The sequence below is a fragment of the Leucoraja erinacea genome, chromosome 1 (assembly GCF_028641065.1).
Source record: "Leucoraja erinacea ecotype New England chromosome 1, Leri_hhj_1, whole genome shotgun sequence".
Taxonomy (NCBI): domain Eukaryota; kingdom Metazoa; phylum Chordata; class Chondrichthyes; order Rajiformes; family Rajidae; genus Leucoraja; species Leucoraja erinaceus.
In genome coordinates, this window is record NC_073377.1 from 136703132 (window position 1) to 136721453 (window position 18322).

An 18322-nucleotide genomic window follows, 5' to 3' on the forward strand; every position below is an offset into this window, starting at 1 on the left:
GTACCTCAGGACATGTGACAATAATAAGCTAATACTAAACCAATTTTAGTGCGGCACTGTGGCATAGTTAGTAGAGCTGCTGCTTCACAGCGCCAGACACCCAGGTTTTATTCCTGATCTTGGGTTCCTGTCTGTGTGGAGTTTGCACTTTCTCCCTGAGACCGCGTGGGTTTTCTCCGGTTTACTCTCACCGGTCACGGTGGCGCAGCGGTAGAGTTGCTGCAATACAGCGAATGCAGCGCCGGACACCCGGGTTCAATCCGACTACGGGTGCTGTCTGTACGGAGTTTGTACGTTCTCCCTGTGACCTGCATGGGGTTTCTCCGAGATCTTCTGTTTCCTCCCACATTCCAAAGACATACAGGTTTGTTGGTTAATCGGCTTGGTAAATGTAAAAATTGTCCCTAGTGTTAATGTGCGGGAATCCCGGATCGACGTGGACCTGGTGGGCCGAAGGGCCTGTTTCTGCGCTGTATCTCTAAACTAAACTAATCACAAAGACATGCAAGTTTGTAGGTTAACCGGCCCTCTGTAAACTGCCCCTGGTGTTATGGGAGTGGATGAGAAAGTGGGATAACATAGAACTAGTGTGAACGGATGATCAACGGCCGGCGTGGACCCGGTGGCCCGAAGGGCCTTTTTGTGAGCTGTATTTTTCCATTAACAAAAAACAATACCAAGACTGGTGAATATTATGTGGTAAAGATGTGACAGATCCTCAGACTCAGAATAAAAGGACGTACCTTTAAAAAAGAGATGAGGAGGAATTTCTTTAGTCAGAGGGCAGTGAATCTGTGGAATTCATTGCCACAGACGGCTGTGGAGGCCAAGTCATTGGGTACATTTAAAGTGGAGATTGACAGGTTTTTGATTAGTACGGATGTCAGGGGTTATGGGGAGAAGGCAGGAGTTGAGAGGAGAAAATAGATCAACCATGATGGGCCGAATGGCCCAATTCTGGTCCTTTAGTTTTATGAACCTTTTATGAGGCAGGTGAAATCATAGCAGCCAATCTGTGGGCCAAAAGGCCTCTCCATGATCCTGACCTGGGGCCGTACAACCTTTTTTGTGTGGGAAGGAACTGCAGAAGCTGGTTTACACCGAAGACAGACACAAAATGCTGGAGTAACTCAGCGGATCAGACAGCATCTCTAGAGGGAAGGAATGGGCGACCCTTCTTTGTGGAGCACAGTTCACTCAGGCAGTGGCAGATCAGTCAGACTGGCAAAGGGTTAGGGAAGTGATTAATCTTCCGTGAAAACCCTGCAGAAAGAAAAACACACCCTAGGAACTTATGGCCGAGTATATTGAAGCAGAATTAATCACCTTCCGCTCGGAATGACTTATTTCCCTTCATTCGGGAGCTGTGTGATGCAGACTGAGGTTGGTTCACTTTGATTCAGTTCAGAGATATGGCACGGAAACAGGCCCTTCGGCCCGACCTGTCCATATGAGCAACAGTGGCATTCTGAGTGAGCCCCATTTGCATGCATGTCGAGTCAGTGAATTTTACAGCACGGAACCAGGCCCTTTGGTTCACCTTGCCAACATTGACCAGAATGCCCCAGAGCCCTCCAGCCTTCATCGCCGAATTTAAAGATCACTTTAGTTTATTGTCACGTGTAACGAGGTTCAGTGAAAACCTTCTGTTGCCTGGTACAGCATGGAAACAGGACACAAATTGCTGGATTACTCAGCGGGTCAGACAGCATCTGCAGAGAACATAGATAGATAGATGACTTTTTTTTCAGTCGACTCCCTTCTTCAGAGTCTGTGCTGAAGCGTCACCTATCCATGTTCTCCAGAGATGCTGCTGACCCGCTGAGTTACTCCAGCACTCTGTGTCCATGTTCTCCAGAGATGTTGCCCGATCCGCTGAGTTACTCCAGCACTCTGTGTCCCTTTGTGCATCAACCAGCATCTGCAGTTCCTTATTCTACAGCATGGAAACAGGCCCTTCTATCCATGGTTGCAGAGGAGGTTTACCTGAAAGGTGCCTGGATTTGGAGATATTAGCTACAGGGAGAGGTTGGAACATTGAGGGAAGAATTGACAAAAGTATATAAAATGACAGAAAGGCACAGATACGATTGACAGTCAGAACCTTTTGCCCAGGATGAAAAAATCTAATACTGGAGACACGCCAAATATTAAGGAGATGTGCAGGACAGGTTTTTATTTACACAGAGAATGGTGGGTTCCTGGAACGTGCTGCCAGGGGTGGTGGTGGAGGCAGATACGATAGTGGCGTTTAAGAGGGTTTTTTCTTAGGGACATGGACATGCAGGGAATAGAGGGATATGGATCACATGCAGGCAGAGGAGATTACTTTACTTTGGCATCATGTTCAGCTGACATTGTGGGCCGAATGGCCTGTTCCTGTACTGTACTATTCTGTGTTACAAAGTCAGGTTGCTGGCTTCTCTGTATCCATCTGTCCCATACAACACTCCAGGTAGCAGTCTGGTCAATCGCCGTCTGTGGCAAGGAGATCAGGAGATCTCCATCTACACTTCACGCTGCCTCGGGAAAGCAGCCAACATAATCAAAGACTTGTCCCTGTCCCACCACGGTCATTCCTTCTTCTCCCCGCTCCCGTCCGGCAGAAGGTACAGAAGCTTGAAAACGCGCACCACCAGACTCAGGAACAGCTTCTTCCCCTCTGTTATCCGGCTTCTGAACGGTCCTTCCATAAGCTAGGGTACTGTCCGATTCACCTCTACCCCATTGCGGACATTGGTCTCTAGAGCTGATGCGCTACAATGCTGAGAACTATATTCTGCACTCTCTATCTTCCCCATTGCTCTACCTATCGTACTGGAGTTTGACATGATTGTATTTGTGTATAGTATTATCTGATTGGATAGCATGCAGAACAAAGTGTTTCACTGTACCTCAGTACACGGGACAATAATAAACCTGGACCTAAAGACCAAAGTTGTGCATGGGGTAGAGACAGGTTACGGGGAGAATGCAGGAGAATGGGGTTGAGAGGGAAAGATAGATCAGCCATGATTGAATGGTGAAGTTGCTCGATGAGTTGAATGGCCTAATTCTGCTCCAATATAGACTAGAGATACAGAATGGAATCAGGCCATTCAGCTCACCGAGACCGTGCCAACCAGCGATCACCCTGTACACAAGTACTATCCTACACACTAGGGACAATTTAAAATTTTACCAAAGGCAATTAACCTGCAAACATGTACATGTTTGGAGTGTGGGAGGAAACCGGAGCACCCGGAGAAAACCCACGTGGTCACAGGGAAAACGTACAAACTCCGTACAGACAGCACCCGAGGTCAGGATGGAACCCGGGTCTCTGGCGCTGCGAGGCAGCAACTCTACCACTGTGCAAGACCTGTCTGCAGTGTGTCTTGTGGTTCTGGTTTGCGTTCATGCCTCCAGTGACCCAGGGGTTGTTTCAATATTCGGAACTTGTCTGTTCGATCTCTCCGGAACGTTCCTTGGTCTGCAGGATGGAGCCATAATGACCATTGCATGTTTACTGCCTGTACACGGGCTTCCTGAGAACGGCATGTACTGTAGCCAAACAGACCATGCATTACACTGCACATGGTGTGGTGGACCATGACCCATTGGACAGGACCCATTGATGACTTCATTCAGAAGGCATCTGCAGGTTACACAGATCACAACACCATGGCAATTTATATTCACTTTCAGGGCAAGAAGAATTGGTTCAAGACAAGTATTTTGAATGTAAACAAAAGCGACAATGAGGACAAGAGCTCAAGTTAACTGGTTACAGACTATGCCAATGGAGATGTCGATGTTGTGGAGACGCTGATCATGAAAGCACAACCTGCTATCCATGGCACCAACAATAACTATCCACTTACACCAACAGCTTTTTATTCGGAACAAGGATCCTGACCCGAAACGTCACCTATCCATGTTCTCTAACAAAGGTCCACTCATGCGACTAGCACACAAAGAGTGACCTGGCTTAGGCACCATCTGTGTATGCCAGAGATGTTCAATAACAGGAGGGGAATAGATCGGGGTAGATGCACAGAGTCTCTTGCCCAGAGACGGGGAATCGAGAACCAGAGGAAATGGGTTCAAGATGAGGGGGGAAAGATTTAATAGGAACCCGAGGATAGGACAGGTTTAGTGGGATATGGGCCAAAAGCGGGCAGGTGGGACTGGGGCACGTTGGTCAGTGTGGGCAAGTTGGGCCTGTTTCCACGCTGTATGACTCAGTGACTCCAGAGATGCTGATTGACCCGCTGAGTTACTCTACCATTTGGTGTGATGTTTTGATGGGCTCAGACAGCCCTACCCCTTGTCCATTCTCCACATCTCTGCAATTCCATGCTTCTACTTCTTCACCATTTTATTCTTCCCACATTTCCATCAACTATCCCCATTCCCCCCCTCACTCTTCCTTCACCCCAAGGACTCTACACCTCACCCACACACTGGGGGAAACTTACAGTTCACAGAGATACACGTCAAGTGCTGCCTGATAGGACTAGATTGGTTTGATTTAGTTTAGTTTAAGGATACAGCATGGAAACAGGCCCTCAGATCCACCCAGTCCACACTGACCATCGCACACATTCTGTTATCCCACTTTCCCATCCACTCCAGAAACCAGAGCACCTGGAGAAGACCCACGCCTTCTTTAAGTAAGGGCACTGTCTGGTTCACCTCTTCCCATTTGACGGCGCTGGGCATGTAGTTGCTGGAGTTTAGAAGGATGAGGGGGAGGGGACCTCATTGAAACTTACCAAATAGTGAAAGGCTTGGATAGAGTGGATGTGGAGAGGATGTTTCCACTAGTGGAAGAGTCTAGTACCCCAGAGGGCACAACCTTAGAGTTAAAGGACGTTCGTTTAGGAAGGAGAAAAGCAGGAATTTCTTTAGACAGAGGGTGGTGAATCTGTGGAATTCTTTGCCACAATAGGCTGTGGAGGCCTTCAATGGGTATATTTAAGGCAGAGATAGATAGATTCTTGATTCGTATGTGTGTCAGGAGTTATGGGGAGAAGGCAGTAGAATGGGGTTAGGAGGGAGAGATAGATCAGCCATGATTGAATGGCGGAATAGACTTGATGGGCCCAATGGCCAAATTCTGCTCCTGTCACTACATGTCCTCATGACCCCCTTTCGGCTACAATGCTGAGAACTATATACTGCACTCTGTATCTTCCCCTTTGCTCTACCTATTGTACTGGAGTTTGGCTTGACTGTATATATGTATGGTATTATCTGATACAAGTATGAGGAGGTATTGACCAAAGTAGGGAGATGAGGTTTCAGTTATATATGACTTTGGTGAGTCCACAGCTGGACCAACACGTACAGTTAAAACTACGGCCTCTATTCTTTACATTTCCACCCGAGGAACAAGATTCTGATTATCTACCCTGTCTATGCCTCTCATAAATTTTATTTACCTCTACCCGGTCTCCCCTCACCCTTTGGCTTGCAGAGAAAACAGTCCAAGTGTGTCCAACCTCTCCCTGTAGCGAGAACCCTCTAATTCAGGCATCACTCTGGTAAACCTCCTCTGCACCCTCCAACGCCTCACATCCTTCCTGTAATGGGGGCGACCAGAACTGCACGCAATACTCCAAAAGCAGCCTGACCAAAAGTCTTATGGGGCTGCATTGTGACTTACTGATTCCTACATTCAATGCCCCGACCAATGAAGGCAAGCATACCGTATACTGTAAAAGACACAAGGTGCTGGAGTAACTCAGTGGGTCAGGCAGCATCTGTGGAGAACATGGACACAGAGTGCTGGAGTAACTCAGCGGGTCAGGCAGCATCTCTGGAGAACATGGATGGTGGGGACCATTTTTCAGACATCTATTTTTGTAGGCCGGGATTGGCAGTTCTTTGTTTGTGCCATACACCTTCTTGACCACTCTATCCACTTGTGTCGCCACTTTCAGGGAATTATGGACCTGAACCCTGAGACCTCTCTGTACATCGATAACTATTGATAGTCTTCACAACATTTGGGTATCTTCCCGTTACATTCAATCTCCTGATTAAACCTTGACAATGGGAGCCTCAATAACTGGATTCATTCTTTCTGTTTACATCTCCTGACTACGGCTGCTGTCTGTATGGAGCTTGTACGTTCTCCCTGTGACTGTGTGGGTTTTCTCCGGGTGCTCCGGTTTCCTCCCACACTCCAAAGACGTGTAGGTTTGTAGGTTAATTGGTTTCTGTAAATTGTAAATTGTCCCTAGTATGTTGGATAGTGCAAGTGTACGGGGTGATCACTGGTTGGGATGGACTCGGTGGGCCGAAGGGCCTGTTTCCGCGCTGTATCTCTGAACTAAACTAAACTTGTACCGAAACTGATCTGAAGTGACCCGGGCAGTCCAGAGTTGATTCAGAGCTGACCTGATGTGGGCTTGTTTATAATACAAGTATTTATTGCTGCCCTGGTGTCGGCTGATGGATTTGGGGTGGGGTGTATGGCTCGACTCAAAGAAAAACAGTCCATTGTACAGTGAACAAGGTCAATTTACTCTGCCAGCTGCCTACTTAAAGAGGAAACACACACCAGAGCGATTTAAGTTGCAATGCAGAGAGTAAAGATAGCCGCAGACAAAGTAATCAATCCCAGCCATCTAGAGCAGAGTGATTACAAACCTGAGAGTCATAGAGTCATACTGTCTTACAGCACGGAAACAGGTCCTTCGGCCCAACTCGCCCATACCGACCAACATGCATCACCTACACCAGTCCCACCTACCTGCGTTTGGCCCAAACGCCTTTTTGACCACCTTATCTACCCGTAATTCCACCTTTAAGGAACCATGTACTTGTACTCCTACATTCCTCTGCTCTACAACACTACCCAGAGGCCAACCATTCACTGTGTAGGTCCTGCCCACGTTAGACATCCCAAAATGCAACACCTCGCATGTCTCTGCATTAAATTCCATCAACCATTCCTCAGCCCACCTGGCCAATCGATCCAGATCCTGCTGCAATGTTTGACAACTATCTTTACTATCTGCAAAACCACCCACTTGCTAATCATCCAAATCATTGATGAAGATGACAAACAGTAACGGGCCCAGTACCGAACCCTGAGGCACACCACTAGTCACAGGCATCCAGTCAGAGAAGCAACCTTCCACCATCACCCTCTGCTTCCTTCCATGGAGCCAATTTGCTATCCAATCAGCTGTCTTTCCTTGGATCCCATGCGATCTAACCTTCCAGAGCAGCCTATCATGTGGAACCACATCAAATGCCTTACTAAAGTCCATGCACACAACATCTACAGCTCTGCCCTCATTGACCATTTTGGTCACATCTTCAAAAAACTCAATCAGATTCATGAGACATGACCTCCCACGCACAAAACCATGCTGACTATCCCTAATCAGCCCTTGTCCGTCTAAGTCCATGAATGTCCTATCCCTCAGAATACTCTCTAGCAACTTTCCAACTACAGATGTTGAGCTCATCGGCCTATAGTTCCCAGCATTTTCCCTGCAGCCCTTCTTGAAAAGAGGTACAACGTTTGCCACCCTCCAGTCTTCCAGCACCTCTCCTGTAATTGAGGACGACGCGTAAATTTGAACCAGGGCTCCCGCAATTTCCTCTCTAGTTTCCCATAATGTCCTCGGAAATATCTGATCAGGCCATGGAGATAGGTCTACCTTCATGTGAGTCAGTACCTTCAGTATTTCTTCGACGGTAACACTGACTGCTCTCAAGACACTTCCATTAACTGCCCCAAGTTCCTCCGTCCTACTGTCTTTCTCCATGGTAAATACAGAGGAGAAATACTCATTGAAGACCTTGCCCATCTCATGGGGCTCCACACAGAGGTGACCGCTTTAATTCCTGAGGGATCCCATGCTTTCTTGTTACCCATTTTCGCTTTATGCGGTTATAAAAACTCTTGGGATTGTCCTTAATGCTACCCGCCAGAACAATCTCCTGGCCCCTTCTTGACCTTTTTTCCCCCTTTTTAGCTTACTCCTTAGTTCCCAAAACTCCTCCTGGGGTACACTCCTCACAGCTGCCTATAACTGTCCTATTCCTGACCATAGCATAGCATCTCTGGAGACCATGGACAGAATGCTAGAGTAACTCAGCGGGTCAGGCAGCTTCTCTGGAGAACATGGACACAGAGTGCTGGAGTAAATCAACGGGTCAGGCAGCATCTCTGGAGAACATGGACAGATACCCGACTTCTCTTATCTTTGGTATAAAGCAGCAACTGCAGTTTCACATGAAAACTGGAGGAACAGCACCTCATATTGCAGTTGGGTAACTTACAACGTTGAATTCTCCACTTTAAGTAATGTCCCCCTCCCCCTTCCACACCCCCCCCCCCCCCCCCCACTCACTTGTTCCTTTCCTCTTCTCTCCCTACGCTTATCTCCCCAACCCCGAATCCCACATTCCCCTTTAATACCCCCTCTTGCCCTTCCCCTCCCCCGTTCCCGTCCACCCACATCCCTCCCTCCGACTTTGCATCCCATTCCTTCACTCCTCTCTCTATCTGACCCCCATAGGTCTTCTTTTCACCTGCTGCCTTTGTCACTTACTCCACCCATCTGCCAATCACCACCTTACCTGTATCCACCAAACACTCGCCAGGCCTTGTCCTACCCCCACCCCTCTCTACTCCATCGGGCCCCGACCTGAAACACTATCTATCCATTCCCTCCACAGATGCTGCCTGACACACTGAGTTCCTCCAGCACTTTGATCAAGATTTCAGCATCTTAGTTTAGTTTAGTTTAGATTAGTTTAGTTTAGATACACAATGTGGAAACAGTCCCATCAGCTCATTGAGTCCACACCAACCAATGATCACGTATTCCAGCACTATCCTACACACTAGTGACAATTTACAATTTACAGAAGCCAATTAACGTACAAACCTGCACGTCTTTGGAGTGTGGGAGGAAACCGGAGCACCTGGAGAAAACCCACGCGGTCACGGGGGAACATACAAACTCCATACTGACAGCACCCGTTGTCAGGATGGAACCCGGGGCTCTGGCGCTGTGAGGCTGTAACTCTGCCTCTGTGCCACCATGTTGCCGTTACTTTTGTAACACGATATTCTGTTTATTTTCTCTTTTGCACCGGCTGACGTTCTCGTGTTTGCTATGATTCGCCTCGATTGCGCGCAAACCAAAACATTTTCACTGTAACGTGGTGCACGCGACAATAATAAACATCGACCAGAGCCGAGCACGTCAACTGATCCTGGAACTACCACCCCTGCGAGACAGCACTGTGGGGAGGTACCCACAACTTTACCGTCACCTTCACCAATGACAGTAGAGCAAGAAGGCAGCTCACCCCCACAACCTTCCCAGGGGCAGTAACACTGGTCTTGCTGTGAGGCAACGTTGGTAGAGGCATAGACAGGGTGGGCAGTTAGAAGGTTTTCTATGTCAAATAATAGAGGGCATAGCTTTAAGGTAAGAGGGGCAAAGTGTTAATGATGATGTGCAGGGGCAAGTTCTTTTACACAGAAGATGTTGGATGCCTGGAACGTGCTGCCAGTGGTGGAGATGGAGGCAGATACAATAGTGGCCTTTAAGGGTCCTCTAGATAGGCACGTGGATATGCAGGGAATGGAGGGATGTGGGTCACGTGCAGGCAGAGGAGATTAGTTTTACTTGGCATCATGCTTGGCAAGGACATTGTGGGTCGAAGGGCCTGTTCCTGTGCTGGACAGTACTGGTGGCAAGGCCAGCAGCATCATCAAGGTACTGACCTCCCATCTACCTCATTAGAGGCCCTCAAATAATCTTTAATCGGAGTTTACATGGCACTCTGTGTCCATGTTCTCCAGAGATGCTGCCTGACCCGCTGAGTTACTCCAGCACTCTGTGTTCATGTTCTCCAGAGATGTTGCCTGACCCGCTGAGTTACTCCAGCACTCTGTGTCCTTGCATTAAACGTTGTTCCCTTTATAATGCAGCTGTACATTGTGGATGACTCAATTGTAATCTTGTATAGTCTATCCGCTGAAGTGAGACACAAAGTGCTGGAGTAACCCAGCAGGTCAAGCAGCATCTCTGGAGAAAAGGAATGGGTCGAAACCCTTCTTCAGACTAAGTTTCAGGGGAGAGGGAAACTAGGGTCATGAGAAGGTTCAGAACAGGTTCTTCAGTCTGGATAGTACACAACAAATACCCTTTCACTGTACACGTGGCAATAAACTGCACTAAACTAAACGTTATTCCCTTTATCCTGTATCTGTACACTATGGAGAGCCTTTATGTAAAGTCTTTCTGCTGACTAGCTTTTCAATGAACCTCGGTACACATGACAATAAATTAAATAAGATAATTTCTTTTGAAACCCATCTTTTCACAAGAGCCCTGGCACAATGAGCAGTGGTGGAATGGCTGCGTATTCTGTGGCATTTCAATGTACTTTCGAACACATGATGATAAACTAAACCAACTAACCAACTAACTAGCTGACAGCTCCATTCTGTGGCCAGAGAGGAGGAGGCTGATCAGAGAGAGGGGAAACCATTCCTACCTGGGACAGGTGGCAGGCACGTGCAGCTGAACAGGGTTACGTAGTTCACCCGGAAGTCGGAGTTGATGGGGTAGTAGTGGGAGAGTTTGATCATCTTCTTGAAGGCATCGTAGATGAAGATGAAGCTGATGAGGGAGGAGAAGCCCTCCTCAGTGAAGCGGGTGAAGTACTGCACCAGGAAACTGGCGTCCGTTGCAACCAGGATCAGAGTCAGGAAGGCCGACCACAAGCCGATCCACAGACGGAACTCCAGGTAGTCAAAGGCATTGTCCCTGCAAGACAAGGATGGCAGCACGTTGATACACAGAGCCACAGAGAAACAGTCAGAGAACCACCGAGCCACAGAGAAACAGAGCGTGAAAACGGGCACTTTGGCCCAACTTCCCCACGTCAACCAACGTGTCCCATCTACACGAGTCCCACCTGCCTTGGCCCATCAACCTGTCCTATCCCTGTACCTGTCCAAATGTTTCTTAAACATTCTAATAGTCCCAGCCTCAACTACCTCCTCTGGATACTCGTTCCACACATCCACTGTCAAAAGGTTATCACTCAGAATCCTATTAAAACTTTCCCACCTCACAATAAGCCTATGTCCTCTGGTTCTCGATTTCAGAAAATAGGTGCAGGAATAAGTCATTCGGCCCTTCGTCGAGCCAGCACTGCCATTCAATATGATCATGGCTATTCATCTAAAATCAGTACCTCTTTCCTGTTTTCTCCCCATATCCCTTGATGTCGTTAGCCAATGTAACTCTCTTGAAAACATCCAGTGAATTGGCCTGCACTGCCTTCTGTGGCAGAGAATTCCACAGATTCACAACTCTCTACGTGAAGGTAGTTTGTCCTCATCTCAGTCCTAACTGCCCCCCCCCCCCTTCCACCTTTATTCTTAAACTGTGACCCCTGGTTCTGAACGCCCCCAACATCGGGAACATTTTTCCTGCAGTTATAGTAAGGGAAAATCTAGCAGGCAAGCAGGATGCTTTCTCCAACCACCCCCATTTGAAGTCCACTACCTTCCTCCGTTTCTACTCAGTGCTTGGTACTTACTTCCAGCAGCCACTGGTTGTCCTCCAGGATGCACCGAGCCGCAACCTGATCCATGCCGGTCACCTGGGCAAATTCGACACAGAGACTCTCTCTCTCTCTCTCCCCCCTCTCTTCCGTTCTCTCTCCTCTCTAACCCCCCCTCTCTCTCTCCCCCCGCTATCTCTCCACTCCCCCTCTCTTTCCCCTCTCTCTCCCTCTGTCTCTCCTCTCGTCCCCCCTCTCTCCCGTCTCTCCCTCTCTCCCTTCCCCTCCCTCTCTTCTCCCTCCCCCCTCTCCCTCCCCCCTCTCTTCCCCACTCTTTCCCCCCTCTCTTTCCCCCCCTCTCTCCCTCCCAACTTACTCTTCCTCCTCTCTCTTGTCCCCTCTCTCCCTCTCTCTCTCTCCCCCCCCTCCCCCTCTCTCTCTCTCTCTCTCTCTCTCTCTCTCTCTCTCTCTCTCTCTCTCTCTCTCTCTCTCTCTCTCTCTCTCTCTCTCTCTCTCTCTCTCTCTCTCTCTCTCTCTCTCTCTCTCTCTCTCTCTCTCTCCCCCTCTCTCTCCCTCTCCCCTCTCTCTTCCCCCCTCTCTCTCTGTCTCTCCTCTCTCTCTCCTCATTCACCTTCCCCCTCTCTCCTTCTCTCTTCCCCATTTCTCCCTCCTACCTCACTCTTCCCCTTGCCCTCTCTCCCCTCTCTTTCTCCTCTCTATCTCTTTTTCTTTGCCCCCCTCTCTCTCTTTCCCCGTTTCTCTCTTTCCCCCCTTCCCCCTCTCCTTTTACCACCCCCCTCTCTCTTCCCCTTTCTCTCTCCCATTCTCTCCTACCCTCTCCTCCCCTCTCCACACCCCCCCTCTCTCTCTCTCCCCCTTTCTTCCCTCTCACTTCCCCCCCCCTCTCCCACCTCACTCTCCCCCCTCTCTCCCCTCCCCCTCCCTCTTCTCTCTCTCTCTCTCCCCCCCTCCCTCTTCTCTCTCTCCATTCACTCCCCCCCCTGTCTCGCCCCTCTCTCTCCTCTCACCCCCCCCCTCTCTCTCCCCACTGTCTCCATATCTCCTTCCCCTCTCTCTCTCCGCCTCCCTTTGAGAGTCTGGCCCTTCGGCAGAGACTCTTGTGGCAGCGGCGCAACGCTTCCGACGGTTCCGAGGCCCGGGACATGCACTATCCGGAGTGCTCCATGGCCAGAGCTGCAGTGAGTGACACGCCGGCCCCGGCAAACACTCGTCCGTCCCGGCTCCCCGCATCTGTTCCCGCCGCTGGTTCTGCTCCCATCCCTCCCGCAGCCCCGGCTCTCCAACACCCGCGGACCATGCAGTTTATCTGAGTTTTGAAATTTTCGTTGATCACAAAATTTCTCACCACTGAGCGTGAGAAATTTCTGATCAGCGTGAGGGCGTGAGAGTTTGCTTGAGGGCGTGAGTCTCACGCTCAAAGCGTGAGAGTTGGCAGCCCTGTCTTTCCTGTAACACGGTGCCCAGAACTGTACACAATATTCTAAATGTAGCCTCACCAACATCTTATACAACTGCGACATGAACTCTCAACTTCTATGAGCATTAAACGCCACTGGGCCTGTACTCGCTGGAGTTTAAAAGGATGACGGGGGACACCATTGAAACATTGAATAATGAAAAGCCTGGATAGAGTGGATGTGGAGAGAATGTTTCCATTAGTGGGAGAGTCCAGGACCAGAGGGTAAAGCCTCAGAATAAAAGGACGTACTTTTTAAAAGATGAGGAGGAATTTCTTTAGTCAGAGGGTGGTGAATCTGTGGAATTCATTGCCACTGACGGCTGTGGAGGCCAACTCAGAGGACATTTTTAAAGCGGAGATTGACAAGTTCTTGATTAGTGCCAGTGTCAGGGGTTACAGGGAGAAGGCAGGAGAATGGGGTTGAGAGGGAAAGATAGATCAGCCATGGTTGAATGGCAGAGCAGACTCAATGGGCCGGTTGGCCTACACCTGCTCCTATGAGTTGGATGATCAGCCATGATCATATTGAATGGCGGTGCAGGCTCGAAGGGCCGAATGGCCTACTCCTGCACCTAATTTCTATGTTTCTATGTTTCTATGACTAATGAACATAAACTTGGGTATCCAGGCTATCACCAGATAGGAACCACCCAATTACCAACTAGAGAGCGGTCCTGACCTCCCATCTACCCTCTTGGGGACCCTGGGACTATCTTTAATCAGACTTTACAGGATATTATCTTGCACTAAACGTGGGCAGCTTGATAGTAATCATGTATCGTCTTTCCGCTGACTGGACAGCACAGCTTTTTTACGAAGAATCCTTTTCACTGTACTTTGGTACACATAATAATGATAAACTAAAGTCAACTAAAGGTGGATGTTCATTATTGTCACGTGCTGCAGTGATCAGCTAAATCATTCTGGTTTCCATTCCCATCTGGCTGTTTATCACTCGAGAGCTTACGGTGGGGCAATAGATGGTAAATTCAGGCATTAATGACACTTCCTCATTTATAAATTTAGCACAATTACTCAACTTCGGCCAAACAAAGTATGCCGTTGATAATATAATAATGCTGCCTTCTGGCAAGATGAAGTGGCTGAGGGGACAATAACCCCATTTAACAAATATTTGGACAGTTACATGGATAGGAAAGGTTGACCGTGATGCTGGGCCAAATTTTAGGATTAGGTTCAGGTTTATTACTAAGGTACAGTGAAAAGCTTTGTTTTGCATGATATCCAATACTATACAAAAATACAATCACGCCAAACTCAAGTACTATAGGTAGAGCAAAGGGGAAGATACAGAGTGCAGAATATAGTAGAAACATAGAAAATAGATGATGGAGTAGGCCATTTGGCCCCTTGAGCCAGCACCACCATTCAATACGATCATGGCTGATCATCCATAATCAGTACCACGTTCCTGCTTTCTCCCCGTATCGCTTGATTCTGTTAGCACTAATAGCTAAATCTAACTCTCTCTTGAAAACATCCGGTGAATTGGCCTCCTCTGCCTTCTGTGGCAGGGAATTCCACATCTTCACATCTCTCTTGGTGAAATCTCAGTCCTAAATGGCCTACCCCTTATTCTTAAATTGTGACCCCTGGTTCTGGACTCCACCAACATCAGGAACATTTTTCCTGCATCAAGCCTGTCCAAGCCCTTAAGAATTTTATATGCAGCTCTAAGATACCCTCTCATCCTTCTAAATTCCAGTGAATACAAGCCCAGTCGACCCATTCTTTCCTCATATGTCAGTCTTGCCATCCCGGGAATTAACATGGTGAACCTACGCTGCACTCCCTCAATAGCAAGAATGTCCTTCCTCAAATTAGGAGACAAAACTGCACACAATACTCCAGGTGCAGTCTCACCAGGGCCATGTACAATTGCAGTAGGACCTCCTTGCTCCTAAACTCAAATCCTCTCGCAATGAAGGCCAACATGCCATTAGCTTTCTTCACTGCCTGCTGTACCTGCATGCTTACTTTCAGTGACTGGTGTACAAGGACACCCAGGTCTTGTTGCACCTCCCCTTCCCCTAATCTGACACCATTCAGATAATAATCTGCCTTCCTGTTCTTGCCACCAAAGTGAATAACCTCACATTTATCCACATTCTACTGCATCTGCCATGCATCTGCCCATTCACCCAACTTATCCAAGTCACCCTGCTGCATCATAGCATCCTCATCGCAGCTCACACCGCCACCCAGCTTTGTGTCGTCCGCAAAAATGGAGATGTTACATTTAATTCCCTCGTCTAAATCGTTAATATACTCTACCCACAACACCATGTGCTCTAATTTTGGCACACTAATCTCTTGAGTGGTAAGGTCCCTCATAGGAGATTAGTGATAAGGTCCCACATAGGAGATTAGTGGGCAAAATTAGGGCACATGGTGTTGGGGGTAGAGTGCTGACATGGATAGAAAATTGGTTGGCAAACAGGAAACAGTGAGTGGTGATTAACGGGTCCCTTTCAGAATGGCAGGCAGTGACTAGTGGGGTACCGCAAGGCTCGGTGCTGGGACTGCAGCTATTTACAATATACATCAATGATTTGAATGCAGGGATTCAAAGTAACATTAGCAAATTTGCAGATGACACAAAGCTGGGTGGCAGTGTGAATTGTGAGGAGCATGCTATGAGAATGCAGGGTGACTTGGACAGGTTGGGGGAGTGGGATGGCAGATAAAGTTTAATGTGGAGAAATGTGAAGTTATCCACTTTGGTAGCAAAAACAGGAAGGCAGATCACTATTTAAATGGCATTGTTGGAAAAAGGGGCAGTACAACGGGATCTGGGGATCCTTGTACATCAGTCTATGAAAGTAAGCATGCAGGTACAGCAGGCAGTGAAGAAAGCGAATGCATGTTGGCCTTTATAACAAAATGAATCAAGTATAGGAGCAAAGAGGTCCTTCTGCAGTTGTACAGAGCCCTAGTGAGACCACACCTGGAATATTGTGTGCAGTTTTGGTCCCCTAATTTGAGGGACATTCTTGCTATTGAGGGGGTGCAGCGTAGGTTTACAAGGTTAATTCCCGGGATAGCGGGACTGTCATATGCTGAGAGAATGGAGCGGCTGGGCTTGTACACTCTGGAGTTTAGAAGGATGAGAGGATATCTTATTGAAACATATAAGATTGTTAAGGGTTTAGACACGCTAGAGGCAGGAAACATGTTCCCAATGTTGGGGAAGTCCAGAACCAGGGGCCACAGTTTAAGAATAAGGGGTAAGCCATTTAGAACGGAGACGAGGAAACACTTTTACTCACAGAGAGTTGTGAGTCTGTGCAATTCTCTGGCGGTTCTCTGGATGCTTTCAAGAGAGAGCTGGGTAGGGCTCTTAAAGATAGCGGAGTCAGGGGATATGGGGAAAAGGCAGGAACGGGGTACTGATTGAGGATGATCAGCCATGAACACATTGAATGGCCGAATGGCCTACTCTTGCACCTATTGTCTATTGTCTATGGAGTGGGACCTTTTTGAAAGTCCAGATACACCACATCCATTGGCTCTCCCTTATACATTCTACTTGTTACATCTTCAAAAAATTCCAAAAGATTAGTCAAGCATGATTTGACAATAGATTTCCCCATCATAAATCCATGCTGAGTTTGACCGATCCTGTCACTGCTTTCCAAATGCGCTGCTATTACATCTTTATAGTCAGTCGATAAAACATTGGAAAATGTTCACCAATGCATCCACGATTTCTAGGGCCACCTCCTTAAGAAATCTGGGATGCAGACCATCAGGCCCTAGGGATTTATCCGCCTCCAGTCCCAACGGTTTACCTAACACCATTTCCTGACTAATGTGGATTCCCTTCAGTTCCTCCCTCCCACTAGATCCTCAGTCCCCTAGTATTTCTGGGAGATTGTCTGTGTCTTCCTTCGTGAAGACAGAACCGAAGTACTTGTTTAACTGCCATTCCCTTGTTCCCCATTATAAATCCACCTGTTTCTGACTGTAAGGGACCTACATTTGTCTTCACTAATCTATTCCTCTTCACATATCTAAAGAAGCTTTTACAGTCAGTTTTTATATTCCACGCAAGCTTTCTTTCATGCTCTATTATCCCCCTCTTAATTAACCCCTTTGTCCTCCTCTGTTGAGTTCTCGGCATTGTAGCGCATCAGTTCCAGAAACAATGGGGTAGAGTTTAATCGGACAGCACTTTAGCTTATGGGAGGTCTGTTGGCACTGGAACTGATGCACTACAATGCTGAGAACTATATTCTGCACTCTGTATCTTCTTTGTACCTGAGTTTGGCATTATAGTGTTTTCTGATCTGACCAGATAGTATGCAAAACAGATCTTTTCACTGTACACACATGACAATAATAATCCTAAACTTGAGTTGGGTATGGGCAGTTTCTGTGTGGGTTTGCCACTCTGACTCTGTGGAGTTTGGAGCAATACAATTGTTCTATTGTGTGAGATCTCCTTTAAGTGAAGTGCAGCTTGTGAATGGGGGATGAAACACTCCACACGTGTTAAGTGGCTTCGACTGTCATTGTTCCCCCACTACGATGACCTTCATCGCATCTGCTGCGTGATCCTATCTCGGGGCAAGCATAGAACGCCACTACGACCAAACTGGGGATGACAAAGGCGGCTTTCTCTCGCACCAGAGAGGGGCTATTGTGTCAGCGCGCATGACGAATATAGCGCCATGTCACGTCAAGCTCAGTTAAAGGGCAATCCTTCCTGTCCACTGTCCTATCAACTGGCATAGAAACATTGAAACATAGACAATAGGTGCAGGAGTAGGGCATTCAGCCTTTCGAGCCAGCAACGCCATTCAATGTGATCATGGCTGATCATCCACAATCATTACCCTGTTCCTGCTTTTTGTCCATATATCCTTTGATTCCATTTGCCCTAACTCTCTCTTGAAAATATCCAGTGAATAGGCCTCCACTGCCTTCTGTGGCAGAGAATTTCACTGATTCACAACTCTCTGTGTGGATAGCTGCTGCCAAGAACATGGTCTCAGAACAGAGTTTAGTTTAATTTAGAGATACAGCTCGGAAACAGGCCCTTCGGCCCAGAGTCCGTGCGGACCAACGGTCACCCATAGAACACCAGTTCTATGCTATCCCACTTTCTCACCCACTCCCTACACACAGTAAAAAGCCGCAGAGTACACGGAGGGCCGATTAATCTACAGACCCGCACGTCTTTGGGATGTGGGAGGAAACCAGAGCACCCGGAGGAAACCCACGCGGTCACAGCGAGTATGCACAAATGCCACACAGACAGAACCTGAGGTGAGGTTTGAA

The 18322-nt window shown here is 48.0% G+C and overlaps 1 protein-coding gene across 1 annotated transcript in view; it reads right to left on the reverse strand.

Moving 5' to 3' along the window:
- LOC129696731 (electrogenic sodium bicarbonate cotransporter 1-like) overlaps nt 1–18322 on the reverse strand; it is a 214005-nt gene that overhangs the window by 60386 nt on the left and 135297 nt on the right. The window contains exon 21 of the mRNA XM_055634903.1: nt 10522–10793. Coding sequence (XP_055490878.1) covers nt 10522–10793 — 272 coding nt within the window. The remainder of the gene's footprint in view (nt 1–10521; nt 10794–18322) is intronic.